Source organism: Bubalus kerabau, chromosome 23 (assembly GCF_029407905.1).
Source record: "Bubalus kerabau isolate K-KA32 ecotype Philippines breed swamp buffalo chromosome 23, PCC_UOA_SB_1v2, whole genome shotgun sequence".
Taxonomy (NCBI): domain Eukaryota; kingdom Metazoa; phylum Chordata; class Mammalia; order Artiodactyla; family Bovidae; genus Bubalus; species Bubalus kerabau.
Genome location: NC_073646.1, coordinates 39,990,414 through 40,011,717, shown reverse-complemented (window position 1 = coordinate 40,011,717; position 21,304 = coordinate 39,990,414). Strand labels below are relative to the sequence as shown.

General features: G+C 60.4%; 2 protein-coding genes across 7 annotated transcripts in view; one reads left to right on the top strand and one right to left on the bottom strand.

Annotated features, from left to right (window-relative positions):
* Window positions 1–773: 773 nt before the first annotated feature.
* On the top strand, window positions 774–11,991 carry SLC29A4 (solute carrier family 29 member 4). 2 transcript variants are annotated; one of them, XM_055561482.1, is made up of 11 exons: window positions 774–945; window positions 1,419–1,424; window positions 4,355–4,480; window positions 4,764–4,877; window positions 5,378–5,469; window positions 7,384–7,453; window positions 8,524–8,771; window positions 9,346–9,481; window positions 9,597–9,784; window positions 10,430–10,670; window positions 11,657–11,991. In XM_055561482.1, exons 1-11 carry the CDS (start codon window positions 774–776, stop codon window positions 11,797–11,799), a joined length of 1,536 nt encoding a protein of 511 aa, XP_055417457.1. In that variant the 3' UTR covers window positions 11,800–11,991. The 2 variants fall into 2 exon arrangements, with proteins under 2 accessions (XP_055417457.1, XP_055417456.1); XM_055561481.1 differs by having other exon boundaries at window positions 5,341–5,469; window positions 7,379–7,453.
* Window positions 11,992–15,639: 3,648 nt separating this feature from the next.
* Window positions 15,640–21,304, bottom strand: part of TNRC18 (trinucleotide repeat containing 18) — an 84,858-nt gene continuing 79,193 nt past the window's right edge. For all 5 annotated transcript variants that reach the window (XM_055562681.1, XM_055562684.1, XM_055562682.1 and 2 more), the window contains 3 exons: window positions 17,711–17,947; window positions 17,526–17,600; window positions 15,640–17,110 (listed from right to left, as the gene is read on the bottom strand). In XM_055562681.1, the coding sequence (XP_055418656.1) occupies window positions 16,904–17,110; window positions 17,526–17,600; window positions 17,711–17,947 (519 nt within the window). In that variant the 3' untranslated portion in view covers window positions 15,640–16,903. The remainder of the gene's footprint in view (window positions 17,111–17,525; window positions 17,601–17,710; window positions 17,948–21,304) is intronic.

Below are 21,304 nucleotides of genomic sequence, written 5' to 3'. Positions count from 1 at the left end.
CCTGGCATGCTGCGGTCCATGGGGTCACAAAGAGCCGGACTCGACTGAGCAACTGAACAACAACATCCATTGAGGATCAGTTAGCTCCTTTCCTCCAAAGATACAGATTTGAATTGAGGCAAGAGCCAGAGAGAAAGGACTTCCTGCCACCCCATGGGGCTGGCCCCAGTACGTGGGCCGTGGGGGTGCGGGGACCCACAGGCCTGGGTCCACGTTTAGGTCCCGCCGCTCACTGCCTGTTAGACCGGGGTGGCGGGGCAGAGGAGCTATTCACCCAGTAACATTCCTTTTCATCGGCCGTCAAATGAGTGGATGTTGGAACCTCCTCCCAGAGGGCAGTGGTTCATGGGACACTCGAGTGCGGCACTGGCACACACATGCTCAAACCACCCCTCCTGCACGACTGCATCTGTTTCCTCTCAACCGTGCCCGCCGCTGCCGCCCTCATGCAGTCCTCCAGTCTTGCTCCCTGCTGCAGCCAGGGAGCATCTTAAGACACAAGTCACATGGCATCACGTGTCCGCTTAGGTTTGCGTCCAGTGACTCTGCTGTTTCAGTGCTGAGGGCTCAGGTTCAATCCCTGGGCGGGGAGCTAAGATCACATAAGCCATGTGGCATGGCAAAGAAAGGAAAAAGGGGGAAAAAAAGGGATGGGATGAATAGAGAGCACGGATGGCCCTGGGGGGCGCGGGCTGGCAGCAGGGCAGTGGGGCTGGGGTCCTCTCCTGGGCTCCCCATCCGGCCTCCTTTGCTTTCTCTGCAGCGCGGCCGCCATGGGCTCGGTGGGCAGCCAGCACCCCCGGGAGGCCAGCATGGCAAGCACGCCACACGGGAGCGTGGTGATGAGCTTCAGCTTTGACAGCGGCCACCTGGAGGAGGCGGTGGCCGGGGCCACCCAGGCCCAGGGCGGTAGGACCAGGGGCATCCCGATTTTCACGGACTCTGGTGAGTGAGGGGCAGCGGAGGGTCGGCCTTGGGAGTCCTCCCGAGCCTTCCTAGGATGGGGAACCTCGGTGGGGGGGATCACTGAGCCTGGGGGGCAGGATGGATTAGACCTGCTGCGGCGACAAAGGAGCCCACGGTCCCAGTGCCTTCGCCAACGCCGTGTGTCCAGGTGTGTTCAGGGAAGCCTCCGTCTTAATGTGGGCTTCCACGGGGGCAGGTGCACCGACCCGTGTGTGGACTGCTGTCTGCAGGCGATGTCTGTTGTGTTGGCCACACTCATTGGCCAGAGCCAGCCTTGCTTCACTTCAGCGAAGTCCCCGAAAAGAGGACTGGCGTGAGACTCCAGGACCCTGTTTACTCCCTGACTGTGTGTCCCAGAGCAAAGACCTCGGCCTCTGAGCCTCGGGCTCCCTTGGTGGAGGAAATATGGCAGACTTGCAGAGCGGGCAGCATGCGGGTCTGGAGTCAGGCAGATTTGGGTTCCAGAGAGCTCCCGTCTCTTTGTCTGCTCAGGGACCTTGGGCAAGTCACGAAAACACACTCACCCTTTCCCCAGGGGCTGCAAAGTCCACAGCTCTTCTCTGCTCCCCAAAACTGAAAACACTGAGATGCAGAGCTAACTGTTACGAGCACACCTTATGTTAGATGATACAGGGGTGAGAAAGTGAATACAATAAGGACATTTGACTACTGTAGCCCGCCAGGCTCCTCTGTCCATGGGACTTTCCAGGCAAGCATACTGGAGTGGGCAGCCATTCCCTTCTCCAGGGATCTTCCCGACCCAGGAATCCAACCCAGGTCTCCCACATTGCAGGCAGATTCTTTACCGTCCGTGCCACCAGGGAAGCCTTAATACGTATACACACACGTATTCATATCAAAATAAGGAAGAAATGCTCGAGCAGTCAGTCCTCCTATCTGGCTAGTCACGACTGTAGCTGGTATTTATAACTACTTTCTCCCACCCACCCCCACCCACATTCCCTGTGCCCTCCACCAGCACCTGAACTGGTCAGGGCTCTTTTCTGGAAGGCTCTGGAGCACCACCAGTCCTGCTAGACTTGGGTTGGGGTCATTTTCCATGGACTGTATCACATAGAACGGACGTCCTGAGAGAGGCCATAAGGAATCTCCCGTCTTCCAGACCCACACATCTGGGAGCACCCGGATGTCCCTGTGATGGTCAGGATCAGCCCCCCCGCCCCCAGTGGGCACAGCAACTCTGTCCTCTGCAGGGTCACTGCAGAGGACAGTGTCTTGGGGTGGAACCGTCCCGCACTTTAGAAGGAAGCCCCCTGCACCAGCGGAGCCTGGAGACATGGGGGTGGGAAGCGAACGTTTTGCTGTTGCTGTTCATTTGTGGCCGACTCTTTGAGACCCCATGGACTTGAGCACCCCAGGTTTCCCTGTCTTTCGTCATCTCTCAGAGCTTGCTCAAACTCATGTCCGTCAAGTCAGTGATACCATCCAACCGTCTCATCCTCTGTCACCGCCTTCTCTTCCTTCCCTCAGTCTTTCCCAACATCAGGGTCTTTTCCAGTGAGTCAGCTCTTTGCATCAGACGGTCAAAGGATTGGAGCTTCAGCTTCAGCATCAGTCCTTCCAATGAATATTCAGGGCTGATTTCCTTTAGGATGGGCTGGTTTGATCTCCTTGCAGTCCAAGGGCCTCTCAAAACTCTTGCCAGCACTGCAGTTGGAAAGCATCAATATCACTAGTTAGGGACCTCTGCCGGTTGTGGTGATTTGGCCTGCTCTCACTTCTGCCGTGGTTCGTGGGAATGAGAACGCTAACTCCAGGAGGACCTGGACCGTATATTGGACATGGACTTAGAGCGTAGACAGCCTCCCAGAGAACACTGTCTCAGCCCCACTAGCTTTTGACACCCAGCTGGCTCTGTACTGAGTCTGTAAAAAGCCATTTCAGCATTCTGTCCAGCCAGGCATTTCGGTGGCCATGATGATGAGAGTCACGGAGGCGGAGAGGGTCATGGAGGCAGTGGGGGTCACAGAGGCGGAGAGAGTCACGGAGGCGGAGAGGGTCACGGAGGCAGTGGGGGTCACGGAGGCAGTGGGAGTCACGGAGGCGGAGAGGGTCACGGAGACAGAGAGGGTCATGGAGGCGGTGGGGGTCACGGTGGCGGTGGGGGTCACAGTGGCAGTGGGGGTCACGGAGGCGGAGAGGGTCACGGAGACAGACAGGGTCACGGAGGCGGTGGGGGTCACGGTGGCGGTGGGGGTCACCGAGGCGGTGGGGGTCACCGAGGCGGAGAGGGTCACGGAGGCGGTGGGGGTCACGGAGGTGGTCGGGGTCGCGGTGGTGGTGGGGGTCACGGTGGCGGTCGGGGTCATGGTGGTGGTGGGGGTCACGGAGGCGAGGAGGGTCACAGAGGCGGTCAGGGTCACGGTGGCGGTCAGGGTCACGGTGGCGGTTGGGGTTGTGGAGATGGTGGCCTCTTGGTGACGGACAGCGGCCGTCGTGAGGGTTGCTCTGGCCGTGGCATGCGTGGTTGTAGACCTAGTAGCTGCGATGGTGATGACTCGGGCGGCAGTGGCCATGAGGGTGGACAGGGGCCCAGTGACCGTGACCCTGGTTTAGTGGCTGTGACGGTGATGCCAACAGCCGTGATGCACGGTTGGCTTTGCCAGCCTCGGCTGTGGGATGGATGGCCGCCGGGGTGATGACAGCCGTGGTGACTGCGGCCTGCGTGAGGAGGGGCCCAGCACAGTGAGGGTGGGCGTGATGGTGGTCCGATGGTGACAGGGGCCACAGTGTTCTGTAACTTTTGAGACTGGCCGTGCTGACGGGATGTGGGCAGCTGTGGCCATAGGGCTGGAGAGTGCCCACAGTCATGATGGCTTCAGTGGCTGCATATGGTAGGAGTGGCCATGCTGATGGTGCCCACCATGGCGGCTAAGGTGGCAGAGACACCGAATGGTGGGATGCCCACGCTGATGGTGCCCATGATGATGGCTAAGGTGGCAGAGACACCGAATGGTGGGGTGCCCACGCTGATGGTGCCCATGATGATGGCTAAGGTGGCAGAGACACCGAATGGTGGGGTGCCCACGCTGATGGTGCCCATGATGATGGCTAAGGTGGCAGAGACACCGAATGGTGGGGTGCCCACGCTGATGGTGCCCATGATGATGGCTAAGGTGGCAGAGACACCGAATGGTGGGATGCCCATGCTGATGGTGCCCATGATGATGGCTAAGGTGGCAGAGACACCGAATGGTGGGATGCCACGTCTGCGGTTAGGTGACACCGAGTGGCTACGGCTGTGGTGGTCACGACGGGGGGTGGTGTGGTTCACTGTGCCTGTGGCAGCGGCCTGCACCCCAGTGTGGTGGCTGCGGCCACGCATGGGCCTGTCTGCCTCTCGCCTGAAGTCTGGGTTTGTCGGCAGAGGAGCCGGCACCTGATGACCGCTACCACGCCATCTACTTCGCGATGCTGCTGGCTGGCGTGGGCTTCCTGCTGCCCTACAACAGCTTCATCACCGACGTGGACTACCTGCACCACAAGTACCCAGGTGGGCCCCGGCCGCGTCCTGCCATCCACGCTGCCTGCTCGCTCGGCTCGGGCCAGCTGCCCTCCAGAAACCCTTCGGGCGGCACCCTGCTCCAGGGGCCCGTTTTCTTCAAACTCTAGCTCGGCTGTGAACTGCCGCGTGACCCCAGGGTAGCCCCTCACCCTCCCTGGGCTGTTAGCCCCTTTGGGGCAGAGGGAGGAAGCAGTGCTCTGTGGGGGCAGGTGCAGAGGGCGGGGCTCCTCTGAGCCCCGGCTGCCCCCCCAGCGCCCCCCACCACCCGCAGGAACCTCGATTGTGTTTGACATGAGCCTCACCTACATCCTGGTGGCACTGGCGGCCGTGCTCCTGAACAACGCGCTGGTGGAGAGGCTGAGCCTGCACACGAGGATCACCGCGGGTACGCTGCCCACTGCCCACCCGGCCCCCAGCCCTCCCCTCTGGCCACCACGCACCCCTGCGCCTCACTCTCCTTGTCTGTAAGATGGGCGCGCCTCCTCCTAGGAATGTCATAGGTTCCACTATGAAAACCGGGTCGGGCTCGAGGGGTGCAGCGCACGCCAGCATGATGCCCGTACCTGGGGAGGCTGCTGTGTGCCCCACATGTGTCTCGGGGCCCTTGCTCTCCCCTGCTTTTCTCTACCATTTGTCTCCATGGTAACAGTCAGCTTCAAAGTCCAGCTCAAAAGGCGCCTCCTCCAGGAAGTCTTCCAGGTGCCCCTCTGAGACCTGTAAGATGTCCTGCCCCCCCAGTCCTAAGGGGAACGGCAGAGAGAGAGCACTCAGCCCTGGCCCTGTGTGGGGGTGAGGGGGCTCCCCCAGCCCACTGCTCACTGCTCCCTCTCTGGCCTCCTCCCACACAGGTTACCTCTTAGCCCTGGGGCCCCTCCTCTTTATCAGCATCTGCGACGTTTGGCTGCAGCTCTTCTCTAGGGACCAGGCTTACGCCATCAACCTGGCCGCTGTGGGCACTGTGGCCTTCGGCTGCACAGGTAGAGCCAGGGGGCCGGGGTGGGTTGAGTTGTGTGCTGGGGGCGTGTTACCCAGGGTGAGCCAGGCTCAGGGCTGGTGTGTGTCCACATGCACACGGGCATGTCCACTTTCACACATCGCACACTGCACACCCACAGGGCTGTGTGTGCTGGGCGCGCCGTGTCGGAGCACACACGCCGCGCACATGTCCACACGCCCAAGCCTCACGTGCACATTAAGGCACCTCCCTGGTTTCTCAGGTATAAACTGTGCTTCACAAACTCTCAGGCATATATTTCCGTGTCGGTGTTTCTCTTGGGCAGTAGCTTTCCAGGTTTTTTTTTTTAAAAAGCTTTTTATTTTGAAACTATTTCACACTTGTGAAAAGTTGCAAGAATAATATAATGGGTTCGCATATATCTTTCAACTTCTTATTGTTGTTCAGTCGCTAAGTCACATCCAGCTCTTTGCGATCCCGTGGAGGGCAGCAGGCCAGGCTTCCCGCCCTTCATTATTGCCTCGATTCACCAATTGTTAATATTTTGCTGCAAATGCTTTCTTTCCTTCTCTGGCTTTCTGTGTCTCTCCCCACTTCTAAAGTAGCTGTATATATAAATTTCCCCATACGTATATATAAATGTAAAATAATGAACGTTTTCTCTTTAAACCGTTCAGGAGTTACTCCAGACATCGTCACACTTTTTGCCATAATACTAACAGTTCAGGGCGTTTCACTGTGGTAGCAGTTAAACCTAAGACGTTTCCCCTAGAACCGTGTCTACAATTGCCCATATCAGGACATTGAACACTGATACAGCACTGTCATGGAATCTATAACCCATGTAAAGATTTCACAGGCTGTTCCTATAATGTCCTCTATAATTTTTGTCTTTCTGACCCAGGGCCACATGCTGCATTACTGGTCATGGCTTTAATCCAAGTGGTCCTCAGTTTTCCTCTGTCTTTTATGGCAGCAACTTTTACAAAGGTCCAGGCCAGTAGTTTTGTTGATAATGACTTCTGTGAAGAAATGCATTTCACATTATGACTCAGCAAACGTGTGTGTGTGTGTTTATAAATGAAATCAAGGCTTTGTGAGATAATATTCTCAATCCAGGCTTTGTACACAGGTCTGCTCTATTTTTTCAAAAATCCTGGTGACAACCACGAGATCCCAGTTTGCCTATCCTGCTCCAGGGTTTCCTTCTAGACATGGAGTCATTAGACTGTAGGGTGTGAGCCAGTGTGCTTTATTTTCCCCAGACACTGCTGCAGTTCTGTCTTCATATATATATATATTTTTGCTTGCACCGGGTCTTAGTTGTGGTGGGTGGGTTCTATTAATAGTTCCCTGACCAGGAACTGAACCCAGGCCCCCTGAATTGGGAGCATGGAGTCTTAGCCACTGGACCACCAGGGAAGTCCCTGCACTTGTGTCTTATTGGTCAGGATGAGAGAGGTTATGCTTGGTAACAAATGAGCCCAGAAATCTCAGCGGCTTCGCAGAACCAGTCTTACTCCCGACTCTTGCCACACGTCCAGCCGGTCCCTGGGGTACTCTCCACACTCACTGGTGCTGACGGTGGCTCTCCATTTGTAACACGTGGCCTTGTCTGTAGCTGCCCCTGGGGAAAAAAAAGACTGGAAGACCACGAGGGCTTCTCCTGCCTGGTCCAGGAGTGATGTATGTCATTTCTGCTTGGCTGTCAGTGACCAGAGGAGGTGGGGGAGCCTGGCCAGTCCAGGGTGGGGACACGGAAGGCAGGCAATGCTGTTTCCACCACACCCCGCACGGTGGTTGGACCACCTCCCTCTGCCCCCAGTGGAGTTCATGTCCTTTCCCCACTCTCTTGCCAACACAAGTGTTCTTGAACTTCTGAACAGGTGATAAGTGGTGTCTCATGGTTACTACCCTCTCTCTCTCTCAAGTGCAGCAATCCAGCTTCTACGGGTACACAGGGATGCTGCCCAAGAGGTACACGCAGGGGGTGATGACAGGGGAGAGTGAGTATCTGCAGACCTCAGGAGTGGGCGCTGGGCTTTCTGGGCTCTGAGACCCTCTCCTTGGGACTTGGGGCTCAGGAGCCCTGGGCACATGCGGCGGGAATGCCTGGCTGGAAGCAGGGGCAGGACTCCCAGACGAGGAATGTGGCTGTGAAGGGCATGGCCTCTTTGGTGTGCGGTCCTCTGGGATGTGAGGCACAGGCGGGTCGAGAGTGTCTCGGAGCGCCTGTGTGAGGCATGTGTTTTGTGTCTGTGTGTGCGTGTGTGTGCGCGTGTGTGCGGGGTCAACCCATCCACACATGTCATGTCAAGTGCCGTCCCTCAGCACCAGGCTCTCCTCGCAGCCCCACACCCATGAACCACCGCCACTTGGCATCTCAGACTCACTACCCCAAGCCCACCGTGTCATTTCCCACCGCCTCAGTGAACTGCACCCCCATGCTCAAACTTGAAAGTTACTCAACACCCCATCCTTCTGCAAGTTGTGTGGGCCTGCCTGCCTGCCCTCCGGCTGATCCTGCCTCTCCAGCCCCCGGTCCAGGCAGCTGACCCCCTCATGCGGTGCCCCCCTTCCACACAACGGCAGCTCCACCCTCCATCCAGCCCCAAGCAGCAGGGGCCCCCAGGAAGGTACCTGGCCTGCTGTGATTCCCCACCCACCTGGTTCCAAGCCCACAACTTCCTTTCAGCTCCTCAAATAGAAACACGCAGAGTTCATGCCCTCTTCCCCTGCCTGTACCCCCAAATCCTGGTGTTCTTCTATGCGACCTTGGAGGTCTCTCCCCTCCAGCCGCATAAGGAAAGGGCCTGTGTGCATCATCCCCATTGTGTCCTCAGGGCGGTGCGGTGCTAGGCACACAGCAGGCATTCCATCTACGCTTCCAGTGGGGCGGGAGAGGGTGTGAGCAGGCGGCAGGCCGGGGAGGGGCGGTCTGCGTGGATGCGTCCTGTGGGCAAGTCAGGGCTGCGGGGTAGCTTGTGGGGCGGGGCCGAGCGGGAGGGCGGGGCGGAGCGGGAGGTCGGGGCTGAGCGTTGGGGGCGGGGCGGGCGTCACGGCCCCTCCTCCGCAGGTACCGCGGGAGTGATGGTCTCGCTGAGCCGCATCCTCACCAAGCTGCTGCTGCCGGACGAGCGGGCCGGCACACTCATCTTCTTCCTGGTCTCCGCGGGCCTGGAGCTGCTCTGCTTCCTGCTGCACCTGCTGGTGCGGGGCAGCCGCTTCGTGCTCTACCACACGGCAAGGCCCCGCCACTGCCGCCCGAGCCGCAGGGCCGGCTACCGCGTGCACCACGACGTGGCCGCCGAGGACGTACACTTTGTAAGTCACGAGGTCGAGGTCTGGGGGCCCCGGGCACGGCCGCCACCCTGTCCCAGCCGGGCCCTCCTTCCTCACGTGGACCACGGTTCCATCCCCCGGTGCCACACATGTCTGGGGCCTGAGCCCCCTCTGGATATGAGAGCCCACCCCTGAGGCCTTAACACCCCCCCACGCCGGCTGTGATGGACCACACGTGCGGCCTGAGGTCCGTGCCCAGCCGTCCTGGGGGCTGGGGCGCGCTCTGGTGGCGACAGGGCCGCCTAGCCCGCAGAGGACCCAGGGATGGCAGGTGTGGGAGCTAGGCACAGGGGAGCCGGGGAGCCGCCTAGGAGAAGGGCAGGGCAAGGGGAGCCAAAATGTTCTCAAAGGAGTTGTTCCAGCGAGTCACCCTCGCTGGGCCCTGGGCTGGGAACACAAGAGTGAGCCAGAGACCGGCCCACGCGAGGCCCCCCTGATGGTCAGGGAGGTTCCCCTGATGGCTCTGGGCTGAGACCTGACCCGTGCGGCCGGAAGGCCGTTGGGGGTGGAGGGGACCCGCACGCAAATCCCGGCCCCCACTCCGTCCTCCCTCCAGGAGCACCAGGGCCCAACACTGGCCAACGGCGGGTCGCCGAAGGACAGCCCGGCCCACGAGGTGACGGGCGGGGGCGCCTACACGCGCTTCGACGTGCCTCGGCCAAGGATCAGGCGCAGCTGGCCCTCCTTCCGAGGTGGGCGGGCCTGGCCCGACGTCGGGTCTGCGCGCGGGGTGGGGCAGGTGCTCCGGCGGGCTGCAGGCAGGGGCCCCTGGGCTCGCTGCCCTCTGACCCCGCTGGCCGCCCACAGCCCTGCTCCTGCACCGCTACGTGGTGGCCCGCGTCATCTGGGCGGACATGCTATCCATCGCCGTGACCTACTTCATCACGCTGTGCCTATTTCCGGGTCTCGAGTCGGAGATCCGCCACTGCATCCTGGGCGAGTGGCTGCCCATCCTCCTGATGGCTGTGTTCAACCTCTCTGACTTCGTGGGCAAGGTGGGCCCCGCCCCGGCGGAGGGGAGGGCGCCCCCAGTTGAAGATGCACGTGGCTCCAGGTGGGGAGGGTGGGAGCCGAGCCATGGACCAGACCAGGGGCAAGAGGAGGGGCACTTGGCACTGGCCCCAGGCTCACTGGTTGAGGGGTCTCTGGTAGCACAGGTGTGGACACATGCAAGGGGGCAGGAGCACCCAGAACTGGCTAGCCTGTCATTGGGCTTTTCTGGAGGAACACAAGGCTCAGAGAGGGAAAGCCACCTGCCTGCGGTCGCACAGCGGGGAGGTCTGAGAAACCCCAAGCCAAGCTTAGTTAGCGGGTTCAGCTGCCGCTGCTTCCTACAAGTTGACACAGGTGGGCCTGACTCTTTGGGCCGCCGTGTCCTTGTTTCTCAAATGGGGTCGTGAGCCTGCCCGGTGAGGGCGCTGTGAGGACTGACGCAGGGCACGTGTCGTGTTTAGCTGGGTGCCAAGCACACCGCAGGGCCTGTGTCTCACCACAGTGGGGGGTTTGGTCGGTTTTTGGGGGGACAAAAACAGGAAAGGACAGGGACAGGGACACGGCCTGAGCCGGGAGTGTCCAGGGACAGGAGTGGGTCTCGAGAGGCGAGGGCAGAGGCTGGGGCCCACAGGTCCGTCTCCCTGCAGATTCTGGCGGCGCTGCCCATGGACTGGCGGGGCACCCACCTGCTGGCCTGCTCCTGCCTCCGCGTGGTCTTCATCCCCCTCTTCATCCTCTGCGTCTACCCCAGCGGCACACCCGCCCTCCGCCACCCGGCCTGGCCCTGCGTCCTCTCCCTCCTCATGGGCATCAGCAATGGCTACTTTGGCAGCGTGCCCATGATCCTGGCAGCAGGCAAAGTAGGCCCCAAGCAGCGGGAGCTGGCAGGTAAGGCCCCCCTTGGCCCACTTGCCTGTGAGACTGTCCACCACCAGGCAGGGAAACCCAGGCCCATAGAAGTCAAGGCCACACTGCAAGCAGCTGCATTTGGGTCCCAGGGACAAGTCAGCTCAGAGCGCGTAGGTTGGGACGTTCATCAAGCCCTTCCTCATTCATCCCATGACGGATCGGTGAGCCTCTGCCGCGAGGCAGACACTGTCCTAGGCTCCAGGGACACAGCAACGATAGAAGCGGTCCCTGTGCTGATGGGGTTGACCATCCAGAGCTGACACAGCACACAAAGATGTGCTGTGCTGGAGAAATACAAAACAGCGATGGAATGGAGGAGTCGGGGTCGGGCCTCACCGTGGAAGCAGGGTGGTCTGGCAAGGCATCACTGAGGAGGCTGCGTGAACAGAGCCCTGGAGGAAGGCCTGAGGGGCCAGCCACCTGATGGTGCAAAGGAAGTGGAGGGATTAGCATGTGCAAAGGCCCAGGGGCAGAAGCAGCGCGAGCCAGGGAGGTGGTGAAGAGGTGGGAGGAGCCTGGAAGGAAACGCTGGTTCCAGGATCTGTTTTGACTGTAGGGCCTGCAGGGCCAGCTGACTGGGAGATGGAGCATGAGCAGGGGGCGGGGGCAGGGGTGTGGTCAAGAAGGACTCCCAAGTTTGGGCCTGTTGCTGAGGGCAGGAAGGCTGGACGGTTGTCAAGTGAGACAGAGACGGGGGCTGAGTGGGGAAGGGGCACTGGAGGTGGGTTCTGGTCAGGGTACCTGCGGGAAGCCTGGTGGGCACCCCAGGTCATCCTTGACAAGGTGGGAGGCTGGAGAGGAGGCCGCGCAGGCCAGGCTGGGCCGCCCAGCACGTTCCGTCAAGGTGGGACAGCCCTTGGGCGGCAGGAGCTGGCCGTGGTCACCGCCTCACCCCCCGAGGACTGGGGCCCGCCGCCCCCCAGGGGCCCTGAGCCCCGCCCACTGAGGCCCGGTCCTGCCCGCAGGGAACACCATGACCGTGTCCTACATGACGGGGCTGACGCTGGGCTCAGCCGTGGCCTACTGCGCCTACAGCCTCACGCGGGGCGCCCACCGGAGCTGCCTGCGCCCCTCTGCCGCCAACGCCTCCTTCCCCGCCGGCCTCTGAGCCCCGCCCAGGGAGGGCCGCCAGGCCCCCTCCCCACCCCTGCCTGCAGTGCCTGGGCGCCCAGCCGCCTCCCTGTGCCGAAACCACCATCTCCTGGTGCTCTGGCCCCAGGGCTCCGCCCCGCTCTCAGAGGCCTGGACGCACTGCCCCGGATGCGGCTGTGTCTCATGCCTGCCCTCACCCCCGGCCCGTGTCTGCCGGGCCCCGCTCTGTGGGGTCACTCACAGCCGTCCTGGCCCAGGAGAGCAGACCACCAGCCCGTGTCCCCTCCTGGGTCCGCTCTGAGGGCCCCACGGCCCTGACCCCCCGTCGGCAGCACCTCCCCCTCCACTGGGGACCCTGCTCCCACAGGCCTGCCCCCCCACACCCCCGCTACGAGGGGGCTGCAGCCTGGGTGCGCCCACCTTGCGCCAGCACCACCCATGCACCCTGGTACACCCCTGATGCCACAGGCCTGGGGGTCTGTCTGCCCAGGGAGCCCGGTCGACCTCCCCCATTTCCTCCAGCCACCTGTGATACAGGAGGAGACAGTTTGAGAGCCATGAGCAGGGCCCACAGCCTGGCTGGAGTCACACCCCCCGACCTAGGCCTTGAGCCCTTTCCAGGGGGGGCACAGACATGCCCAGGGGTGCCTGGCAAATAGAAGAGGGGGGGGTCCCTCCAGAGCTCCAGACTGGCTCAGCACCCCAAGCTGGGGGGATTCCCGGGGCATCCTGCCAGCGGCGGGCTTCTCCAGGGGCAAGACAGGCGCCCTCCCACCCCCTCCGGGTCCCATCCACCCGTCGGTCCACTGACTGTACCGCACTGGCCATTAAAGATGAAGGCAGAGCCTCTGCCCCAGCAACGCCTGGAAGTCACGTCTGTGCCACCGCCGTCTCTGCCCGCCGGGGTGGGAGGAGGGGTCCTGGTGGGGCAAGGCTGGTGGCGACTGGGACCAGTCTTCCCCCCACGCACGTGGCGGGCCCAGGACGGAGCTGTGAGGAGGGGCGCGGACAGGATGCGCGTGGGCTTTCAAGGGCGGCTCGGTGCCCTTTGGCTCCAGGGCGGTCAGAGAGGGTGGCTCGCGCCCACTGGAAATGGGGGAGGAGAAGGGACGGCAGCTCGGCCCTGTCGTCCAGGGTCAGAGCGAGGAAGCGGGCTGGGGGGCGTTCCGGGGTCAGGTCTCGGCTCTGTGGCTGACAGACTGTGATTGGAGCAGATTCCTCCGCTGTTCTGTGTCTCAGTCTCCCCGAAAACCGGGTCGGTTTACTCTCTGATGTGGGCGCGTGGGAGGAGGGTTGGGGAGGCGGGGACCGGCCGAGCCCACGCGGGGCGATGCCACAGGGGCCGCTCCTCGGGGCTCCGGGGAGGGGAGGGGAAGAGGTGGAGGGATGAGGGAGGGGGAGCGCGCACCAGCCCGTGACTCAGTTTCTCTAAAGCCCAAGGACCGTCCTGGATGGAGGAGCCCATCCCAGGCTCTGCAGACGCTGAGCTCGCTGCCTTCGCCATCGGCACACTGTACCCTCCACGCACCGCCCTCAAACAGCAAAGCCATCCGTGTCCCATGCACGCCTGGGGCGCTGGGGCGCTGGGCGGGTGCCCGTTGGGTCCGGCCTGAGCTTCCCAGGGCCGGGGGAGCGGGGCAGGGCGGGGCGGGGTCAGCGCCAAGACCCTGGCGCAGCATCCCCCGAACCCCCGCAAGAGTGCGGCTCCTCCATCTCGCGCCAGCGTCAGCACCCTCGTTATCTCTTCCAGAGTGGATGCAGCTGGGAGCACTCAGCTCCATAGGTTTTTGTTAGGATTTTTGGCTGCGCGGGGTCGTTGTTGCAGTTCAGGCTCTCCGTTGCTGCGCGTGGACCTTCTACAATTGCAGGGCCTACTCTCTAGTTGCAGTGCGCAGGTTTCTTGTTGCAGAGCACGGGCTCATTAGTTGTGGAGCGTTGGCTTAGTTGCCCCGAGGCATGTGGGATGTAGTTCCCTGGCCAGGGATCGAACCTGCGTCCCTTGAATTGCAAGGCGGATTTTTAACCACTGGGCCACCACGGAAGTCCCTAAAGTAATTATCGATATTTTCTCATAGCCCTCTTGCTAATTGCTTGGGAGTTGCATTTTATAGGTCTCTTTTTTAAACTTTCTTTTGTTCTCTTGTGATATGATGCCTGTTTTTAATGTTTGTATTCCTTTTTCTTTTTGTGTGTGTATTATAGATTTTGGGTGCCTTTTTTTCAGTTTTAACATTTTTATTGAAGTATAGTTGACTTGCAGCGTGTTAATTTCTGCTGTACAGCAAAGCAATTCGGTTAATATCTTTTAACATATTCTTTCCATTATAATCATAGAATATTGAAGTTACCTGGGCTGTACAGTAGGACCTTGTCACTTATCCATTCTCTATATAAAAGCTTACGTCTGCTGACCCCAACCTGCCACTCCATCCCTCCCCACTTGGCAGCCATCAGTCTGTTCTGTCTGTGATTGTTTCATGTCATATTTCAGATTCCACATGTAATATCATATGATATTTCTGTTCCTGAGTTCACTTAGTATAATACTCTCTGGTTATAAATGGCGTTATTTCATTCTTTTTTACGCTTGAGCAGCATTCCGCTGCATATATGGACCACACTGTTACTCATTCATCTGTCAATGGACATTCAGCCTGTTCCCCCGTCTTGGCTGTTGTGAATAGTGCTGCTATGAACGTAGGCGTGCCTGTGTCTTTTTGAATTCTATGGTTTTGTCTGAATCTGTGCCCCAGAGAGGAATTGCTGCCTGTGTGGTGTGTGCCCCCTGGTGGGTGAGGCTGGCCTAAGGCTGCAGCCGGCTTCCTGGAGGGCAGGCCAGAGGCTGGCACCCGGGAGCTGGGCTCTGTGCTGGCCTCGAGTCTACAGGCCGCCTGTCTGCTGATGGGTGAGGCTGCGCCCCCCACCCAGTTAGTTGTTCAGAAGGCAGTGTCCTAACACTGGGGCCTGCAGGCTGTTGGGTAGGACCAGCTCTTGGAGGGGGTGCCCCACAGCTGTGCAGCTGTGCACACCAGCATCCACGTGGTTGGAGTGCCCAAGAATGGCTGCTGCCCACGTCTGTGTCCCCAGGGTGAGCCATAGCTGCTCACCCCCTGCCTCTCCAGGAGACCTCCCCCACCCCAAGATCTGGGAGACCTGCCAATCTCCCATCAAGGTATGGCTTTTGCCCCCGAGGCCTGGAGCACAAGAGATTCCGTGTGTGCCCTTTAAGGGTGACGTTTTTCCCCCTAGCCCTGTGGAACTCCCAAAATTAAGCCTTGCTGGCCTTCAAAGCCAGATGCTGGGGGGCATGTCTGCCTAGAGTAGGACCCCGAGCAGGGGAGCCTGGTGTGCGGCTCTGAGGCTCACTCCTGCAGGAGTCCTTCTTCTCCAGTATGTGGCTCAGCCCCTGGGGGTGTGGACTGGACTGTATTGCACGTCCGCCCCTCCTGTCTCACTGGGGTTCCTTCTTTACGTCTTCAGTTGCAGATCTTTCTGGTAGGTCCTGGTCCTTTTCACTGATGACTGTTTCGCAGAGTTGTGATCTTGGTGTGCTCACGGGTCCTTATGTTCTGCCGTCTTGGCCCACTCCAGCCTGGCCGGGAGAACTCGGCACCGACGGACACAGGCCAGCCTCCGCCCGGTAGCCACTGACTGTGTCCGCTGACCAGCGTCAGCAAGGACAGCGTCGGTGCGGCTAGGGTACTTTCCATTTCCGCTAGACTGGCTCGCTCGCCAACAGTCGCAGGCAGCCGCTGGCTGCTCTCCTCCTCCTCGAAATGTCAGCCTCCCTCCAGGAGCTGCGTCCCAACACCAGGCCCACCCCAACCCCTGAAATGAACCACGCCAGACAACCGCACTTTTCCAATTATAGCTTTTTCTTTCTTTTTTTTTTTTTATGAAAAAGATCACACAGAATTCGCCAACAAACAAAATTCCAAAAGAAACTTAAAAAAAAAAGTAAAACAATAATTCCCCCAAAAAACAAAACCGAAGTCTGGCTTTTCCTTCCCTTAAGATTGTCTGGACGAGGCCTCCCGTCCCCTGGAAGGCGCGGGGGCTGCTAAGTGCTTTCGTGGGCTGAGCGGGGCCATCTGCCCTCTCAGCCTCTGCTCTCCCTAGGTCCTTCTCCATCGTGGGGGCAAGTTCAGTACACCTGGGCTGGGGGCGGGCGGGGGGTGTGCTTGGGACAGGACGGGGGCCCGTGAAGCGGGGTGCTAGACACTCACAATCTAACAGGAAATAAAAAATAATATTCTGCACGTCAGAATGTGTTCGCTTTTTTTTTATAATTTCGTAGCTATTTTTTCACAGTTTTAAAAAGTTTATATTTATATATATTTATATATATTTATCTTTATATATATAATTAAAAAGTTGACTCCATTTAAAGGCGTATGATACAGGGGAGAGTCTCTTGGTACAATAAAACTGTACAGGCTAAGAACTGCCGCCTCCCCGCGGGCATGGGGACGAGGTTTCAGCACCATGGGCTTGTCTGTAGTGTGAGGGTCTGGACCGGCGGGTGGGCCCTCCCTGGGGCCTCAGGGCATGCAGCCCACTCCCCCTGGCGCCTGGCCAATGCTGCTGGACCACCCCCCAACCTGGCTCTGCTCCCCGAATCCAGGCCATCCTGAGAGGGTGGAGGGTGGAGGCCGGACCCCAGGCAGGTGCCCACGCAGGCCCGGCCGGGTCAGTGAGGCTGGGGGCAGGAGGCCAGCCCGGCCCCGTGGTGGGAGGCTCAGGGTGGGCGCTGTGCTGAGGGGGCTGGGCACCAGGAGGACCCACCAGCGGTGGGAACCTCCGAGCAAGCATGAGTTTGGTTGCTCAGACACCCCCTCCCACCAAACCCCCAGCTGGCGTCGGCCTGAGGGTCCCGGGGCCTGGCCTGGCCAAGTGCTTACAAGGTGCTGGGGGGCCCCAAGAGGCCGACAGAGCCATACCCTGATCGCTGAGAGGGGAGGGGATCGGGACCTGTGCACATGTGAGCACGCACGTGCATGCATACGGGCACACACATGTACACACTTACACGCTGGGGCGTCCACGGGCACACCTGCATGCACACAGCCCGCACACGTGGCCGCCGAGCCCTGGCAGTGGGGGGCGGGCGGGCCGCCGGCTCAGCAGAGCACGGGCACGCCGTCGGTGGAGAAGATCATGCCCGTGGTGGGCTCGTAGGTGCCCGCCAGGTAGTACAGGCCCTCGCTGTCCTGGTGCTTCTTGGTCTGGAGCATCTGCTCGTACTGCTCCAGGCCAACCACCAGGCACTTGTGCGACACCGTCTGCACGTCGTTCTCGTCCACATGCGAGGACTGGTACAGGGCGCGCTGTGGGCACACGGCGGCATCAGGGCACGGCAGGCCAGAGGGTAGCCCCGGAGAGAACCCAAGAAACACAGCGGGCGGAGGAGGAAGGCGGGCGGAGGAGGAAGGCTGCCAGAGACCCAGAGAGAGCCCCTGGGACAGGGACACAGGCAGAGGCGGAGAGAGACCCAGAGATGGATACAGAGAGATACAGAGACTGAGACATCAAGGAAGGGACAGACACACACAGAGACCCAGGGACTTGAGGAAGAAGACAGCAAGGGCGACAGAGGCCGGCAGAGGCAGAGACCGGGACACAGTAGGCAGAGGTGCGGGTCCGGAGCCCGAGCGGGCGGGGCCATGGGAGGCCCCACCCCGATGTGGGTCGGGAGTCCCCCGAGTGGGCGGAGTCACAGGAGGCCCCACCCCGCGCTCCTACCTCCATGAAGTCCTTCCTCTGGCTGGAGGCCCGCAGGGAGGCGGGGAGGCTGCGGCCGGACTTCTGGTCCCAGGGCTGTGTGCGCAGACGAGGGGCTGCAGTGAGCCTGGGCCCGGCCTTGCCTGACCCCTGGCCCCAACCCGGCACCTGGCCCCCAGACCCCAGAGCAGGGCAGCCCGGCCCACCTGGCCCTCGTGGAGGCGCTTGCCCGGGCTGGTCTCCTCGGGGTGGTAGAACCACTTGACGCGGACCACCATGTTGCTGCCCCACGACTCCCACATGCTCTGGATGCGGCCGATGTAGGGCAGGTTGGGACGGCCAGCCGACAGGAAGACGGCGCAGTCCCCGATGCGGATCATCTCCTTGCCGCGCACGATGGCCTTGTAGAAGAGCTTGCGGGCCTTGCCCTTCATGCCGCGGCGCTGCAGGCGGGCGGGCGGGTCAGGGAGGGTGCGCCTCCCCAACCCCAGGCCCTGGGTTCTGCAGCGGCAGTGCAGGGCGAGAGGCCCCTGCCTGCCCTGATCGGGAGCCCCGGCTCACCCCCGCGGCAGAGTGGGCCTCCAAAGGGACTTTACGTGAACTAAGACTCCGTGCTGAGAACCGGGTGGGCACTGATGCGGGTGGGGGGAGGGCCCTGGGACGCCCCCCACATGAGGCACAGCGCTGCAGACGCCACACCTACTGCTGAGTCCCAGCAGGCCCCCGCTCCTCCTGCGGGGTCCTGACACTAGCCCCTGAGGCAGAGCCGGCCCCTGCTGACCCCCAACCTCCAGACAGGGATGGGGAGGTCGCCCCAGCCCCGTGCTCTCTGCTCCACTGGACCTAGATTCCACTGGACACTTGCAAAGCCCATCGCCCTCTGGGCAGCCTCAGTCTACATGCACCACCCTGAGCAGCTAGCAGTGCCGGGTCTCTGCACCAGTGGGCCCTACCAGAGGCCAGGGAGGGGGGCCTGCTGCTGCTGCTAAGTCGCTTCACTAGTGTCCGACTCTGTGCGACCCCACAGACGGCAGCCCACTAGGCTCCCCGGTCCCTGGGATTCTCCAAGCAAGAATACTGGAGTGGGTTGCCATTTCCTTCTCCAATGCATGAAGGTGAAAAGTAAAAGTGAAGTCGCTCAGTCGTGTCCGACTCTGAGCGACCCCATGGACTGCAGCCTACCAGGCTCCTCCGTCCGTGGGGTTTTCCAAGCAAGAGTGCTGGAGTGGGGTGCCATCGTCTGTTCCGGGAGAGGGGCCTGGACATTGTCAACCCCCAGGCACAGCCGACTGCCCCCCACATTACCCCAGGAAAGCCACTGACAAAGATCATAGCTTGGCCAACAGGATCCAGCCCTGGGCTGGTGGCTGGATTTCTCTTCTCGCAGTAAACACTCCCTGACAGCCTCTCAGCGCTCCTGCCTCTCCAGCGTTGGGACAGGCTGGTATGCAGGCTCCAATGAGTCAACAGATCAGCCATCGGAGCCCAAACTCTGCCCAAGGCAGCCCTGCGACCAGTCATTGCCCCCAGGCCAATGCTGCCCAGGAGCCAAGCCGGCGCAGCTCTGCTCTGCCCTCCAGTGGAGCCCGTGCGCCTTCCCTTCAAACCGAGTTGTAAAACCCGCCTTTCCCTTCTCGGACTGGCCACTAGGCGGCGCCAAGGGTGTGGGTTTTGTTTTTGTTTTTGTATGAACAAGGAAAACCTGCATACTAATTTCCTACCGTACCCGGCTGACCCTTTTCTACTTTTAATTCACTGAGTCCCTGGTGAGACTTGTTTGTTTGTTTAGCCACATCACAGCATGTGGGACCTTTGTTCCTCGACCAAGGATCGAACCTGTGCCCCCTGCAGTGGAAACAGGGAGTCCTAACCACTGGACAAGGAGTGAAGTCCATGACAGACTTTCTTACCTGTTCTGTAAACCGCTCAAATTATTTTCAGCTCAAGGCATGTTTCAAACTGATTCAAGGTGAGATGGGTGGCTAAGACCTCTAAGCCGGCTCATCTTTGACAGCAGGTATGTTTTCAGGCCTCAAAGACTACCTTCTTCAGACTCAGAGATGCCCCCCTTGATCCATGGAGTGCCTAGTGGGGCTGACCCCGCCCCTGTGGCCAACACGGGACCTGATCTGGCCAATCCAAACAGCCCACCCTCCTTCTGACCACTGTGATTGGCTCAGGGGTGTGCTCAGGCCCTAAGCCAAAGGAGGCTCCACCCACTTTCCCTGGAACCCTATTTTTTAAAAGAAGATCCTTCCTTCCCACTGTCACTTCTGAGCTAGCAGGTCAGCTGAAAGCTACGGGGCTGCCTACTGCCAAGAGGAGAGGAGCTGCCGGAGAAGGAGAGCAGGACAGAGAGCGAAAGGAGAAAGTAAAGCTGGGAGCACGGGTCTGAGAGGGATCTGAAGACAGCCTTTGGGCTGCTGGATCCAGCTAGACCTGAAGCTGACAACCGCAGACTTTTCTATTAAGTTTGGCCCTGTGCTCCAACCTCTGCAGCAGTAAGTGCACTCAGTAATAGTAACACTGGAATGTGCAGAGAGCAGATGCCAAGATAAGGAACTGGCCAATCGCCCTGGGGACAGGGTGGTGGGGGTGAGCCTGTCCTTGGCTCAGAAACCACTGCTCTTCGATATGTCCCTGGATGAAGTGTCTGCCCGGATCAGGGCTCTGGCGGGCCTGGTCAGGAATGTCTGAGTGTGGCTCATCAGCAAAGACCCTAAAAGAATCCCTATACCCCGGTTTGCTGTCTCGAGTAGTGGCCTTGCCAAGAGAAGCGCTTTCAGCCTGGAGCCTGCAATCCAAGGTGGATGAAAGTCAGATAGCTCACACCCTGCAGGGTCAAGGAGCAGATCTTCTGCCCCAGATGACCCCAGGTGATGAATCAAAGGCAAGGACGTCAGAAGGAGAGCACGAGCTGTGGGAGTGGGAGGACACCCCCTTGTCTGACAAAGGGGGATCCCCCACCCTATCCTAAACAGTCTTTGGGGTGCAGCCTGGAGGCAGGTGGAGCTGTCTGCTCCGCCCCAGGGGATCCACCCGCCCCTGGCTGGCACAGTGGCCAGCCCTAAATGCTGCCAAGACAGAAACCCCCAAGCGAGTCTCGATACATCACCACAGAAACGAACCCCTAAAGCCTGCGTGCCTGGTAGCACTGGCATTACAGAGGTCCACACCCAACAGGGCACCTGGCTCCCGCGTGGCCTCAGAGGACCCTGGCTCAGGGCAGCGGATGCTGTGGGCAAACCTGACCTGACTGGCTATACCCTTGGACCAGGAGCCCGGCTCTTCCTGCCCAGGGGCGTGGGGCGGACTGGTGGCCTCTGGACTGTTCCCTTTCTACATATAGAAGCTTCACGTATGTGCATGCACATGCAGGTGTGTGCATGTGCGTGTACAAGTGTGTCAGTATGTGCACAAGGCACAGGGTGGACCAGGAGGGGTCCTTCTGCAGAACTGACCCCCACCCACTCCAGGCGCGGCCATGTGCCTCAGACCCAGTCAGCCAGAATGCTGGGCCTTCCGGTCCACCCCGACTAGCTCAGGGCGGGCAGGGACCCAGCCAGGCCCAGGAGACTCAGTCCTGGACTTCAACCTGCAAAGAGGGAAAGAAGTGCCTCTGCTATGACTGCTAACCTGGCCGGCCCGAAAGTGAAGAAAAGAAACTCAGGCCACGTGGCTATATGGCTTTGAGACCAGCCACACAGTCACTACAGGCCTGCCACAGGACTGTGTGGGTCAACCGGGTGCCTCCAAGGGTGGGTCTAGGTCCCCGGGACCAGGGGGGCAGTGCTGCTCCG

Excerpts from the sequence above, each read along its gene's own strand:
- SLC29A4 (XM_055561481.1), top strand. The coding sequence starts at position 774 with ATGGGCTCGGTGGGCAGCCAGCACCCCCGGGAGGCCAGCATGGCAAGC. Across the intron at positions 5,470-7,378 it reads TGTGGCCTTCGGCTGCACAG|TGCAGCAATCCAGCTTCTAC; the intron begins GTAGAGCCAGGG and ends CTCTCTCTCAAG. Across the intron at positions 9,785-10,429 it reads TCTCTGACTTCGTGGGCAAG|ATTCTGGCGGCGCTGCCCAT; the intron begins GTGGGCCCCGCC and ends GTCTCCCTGCAG.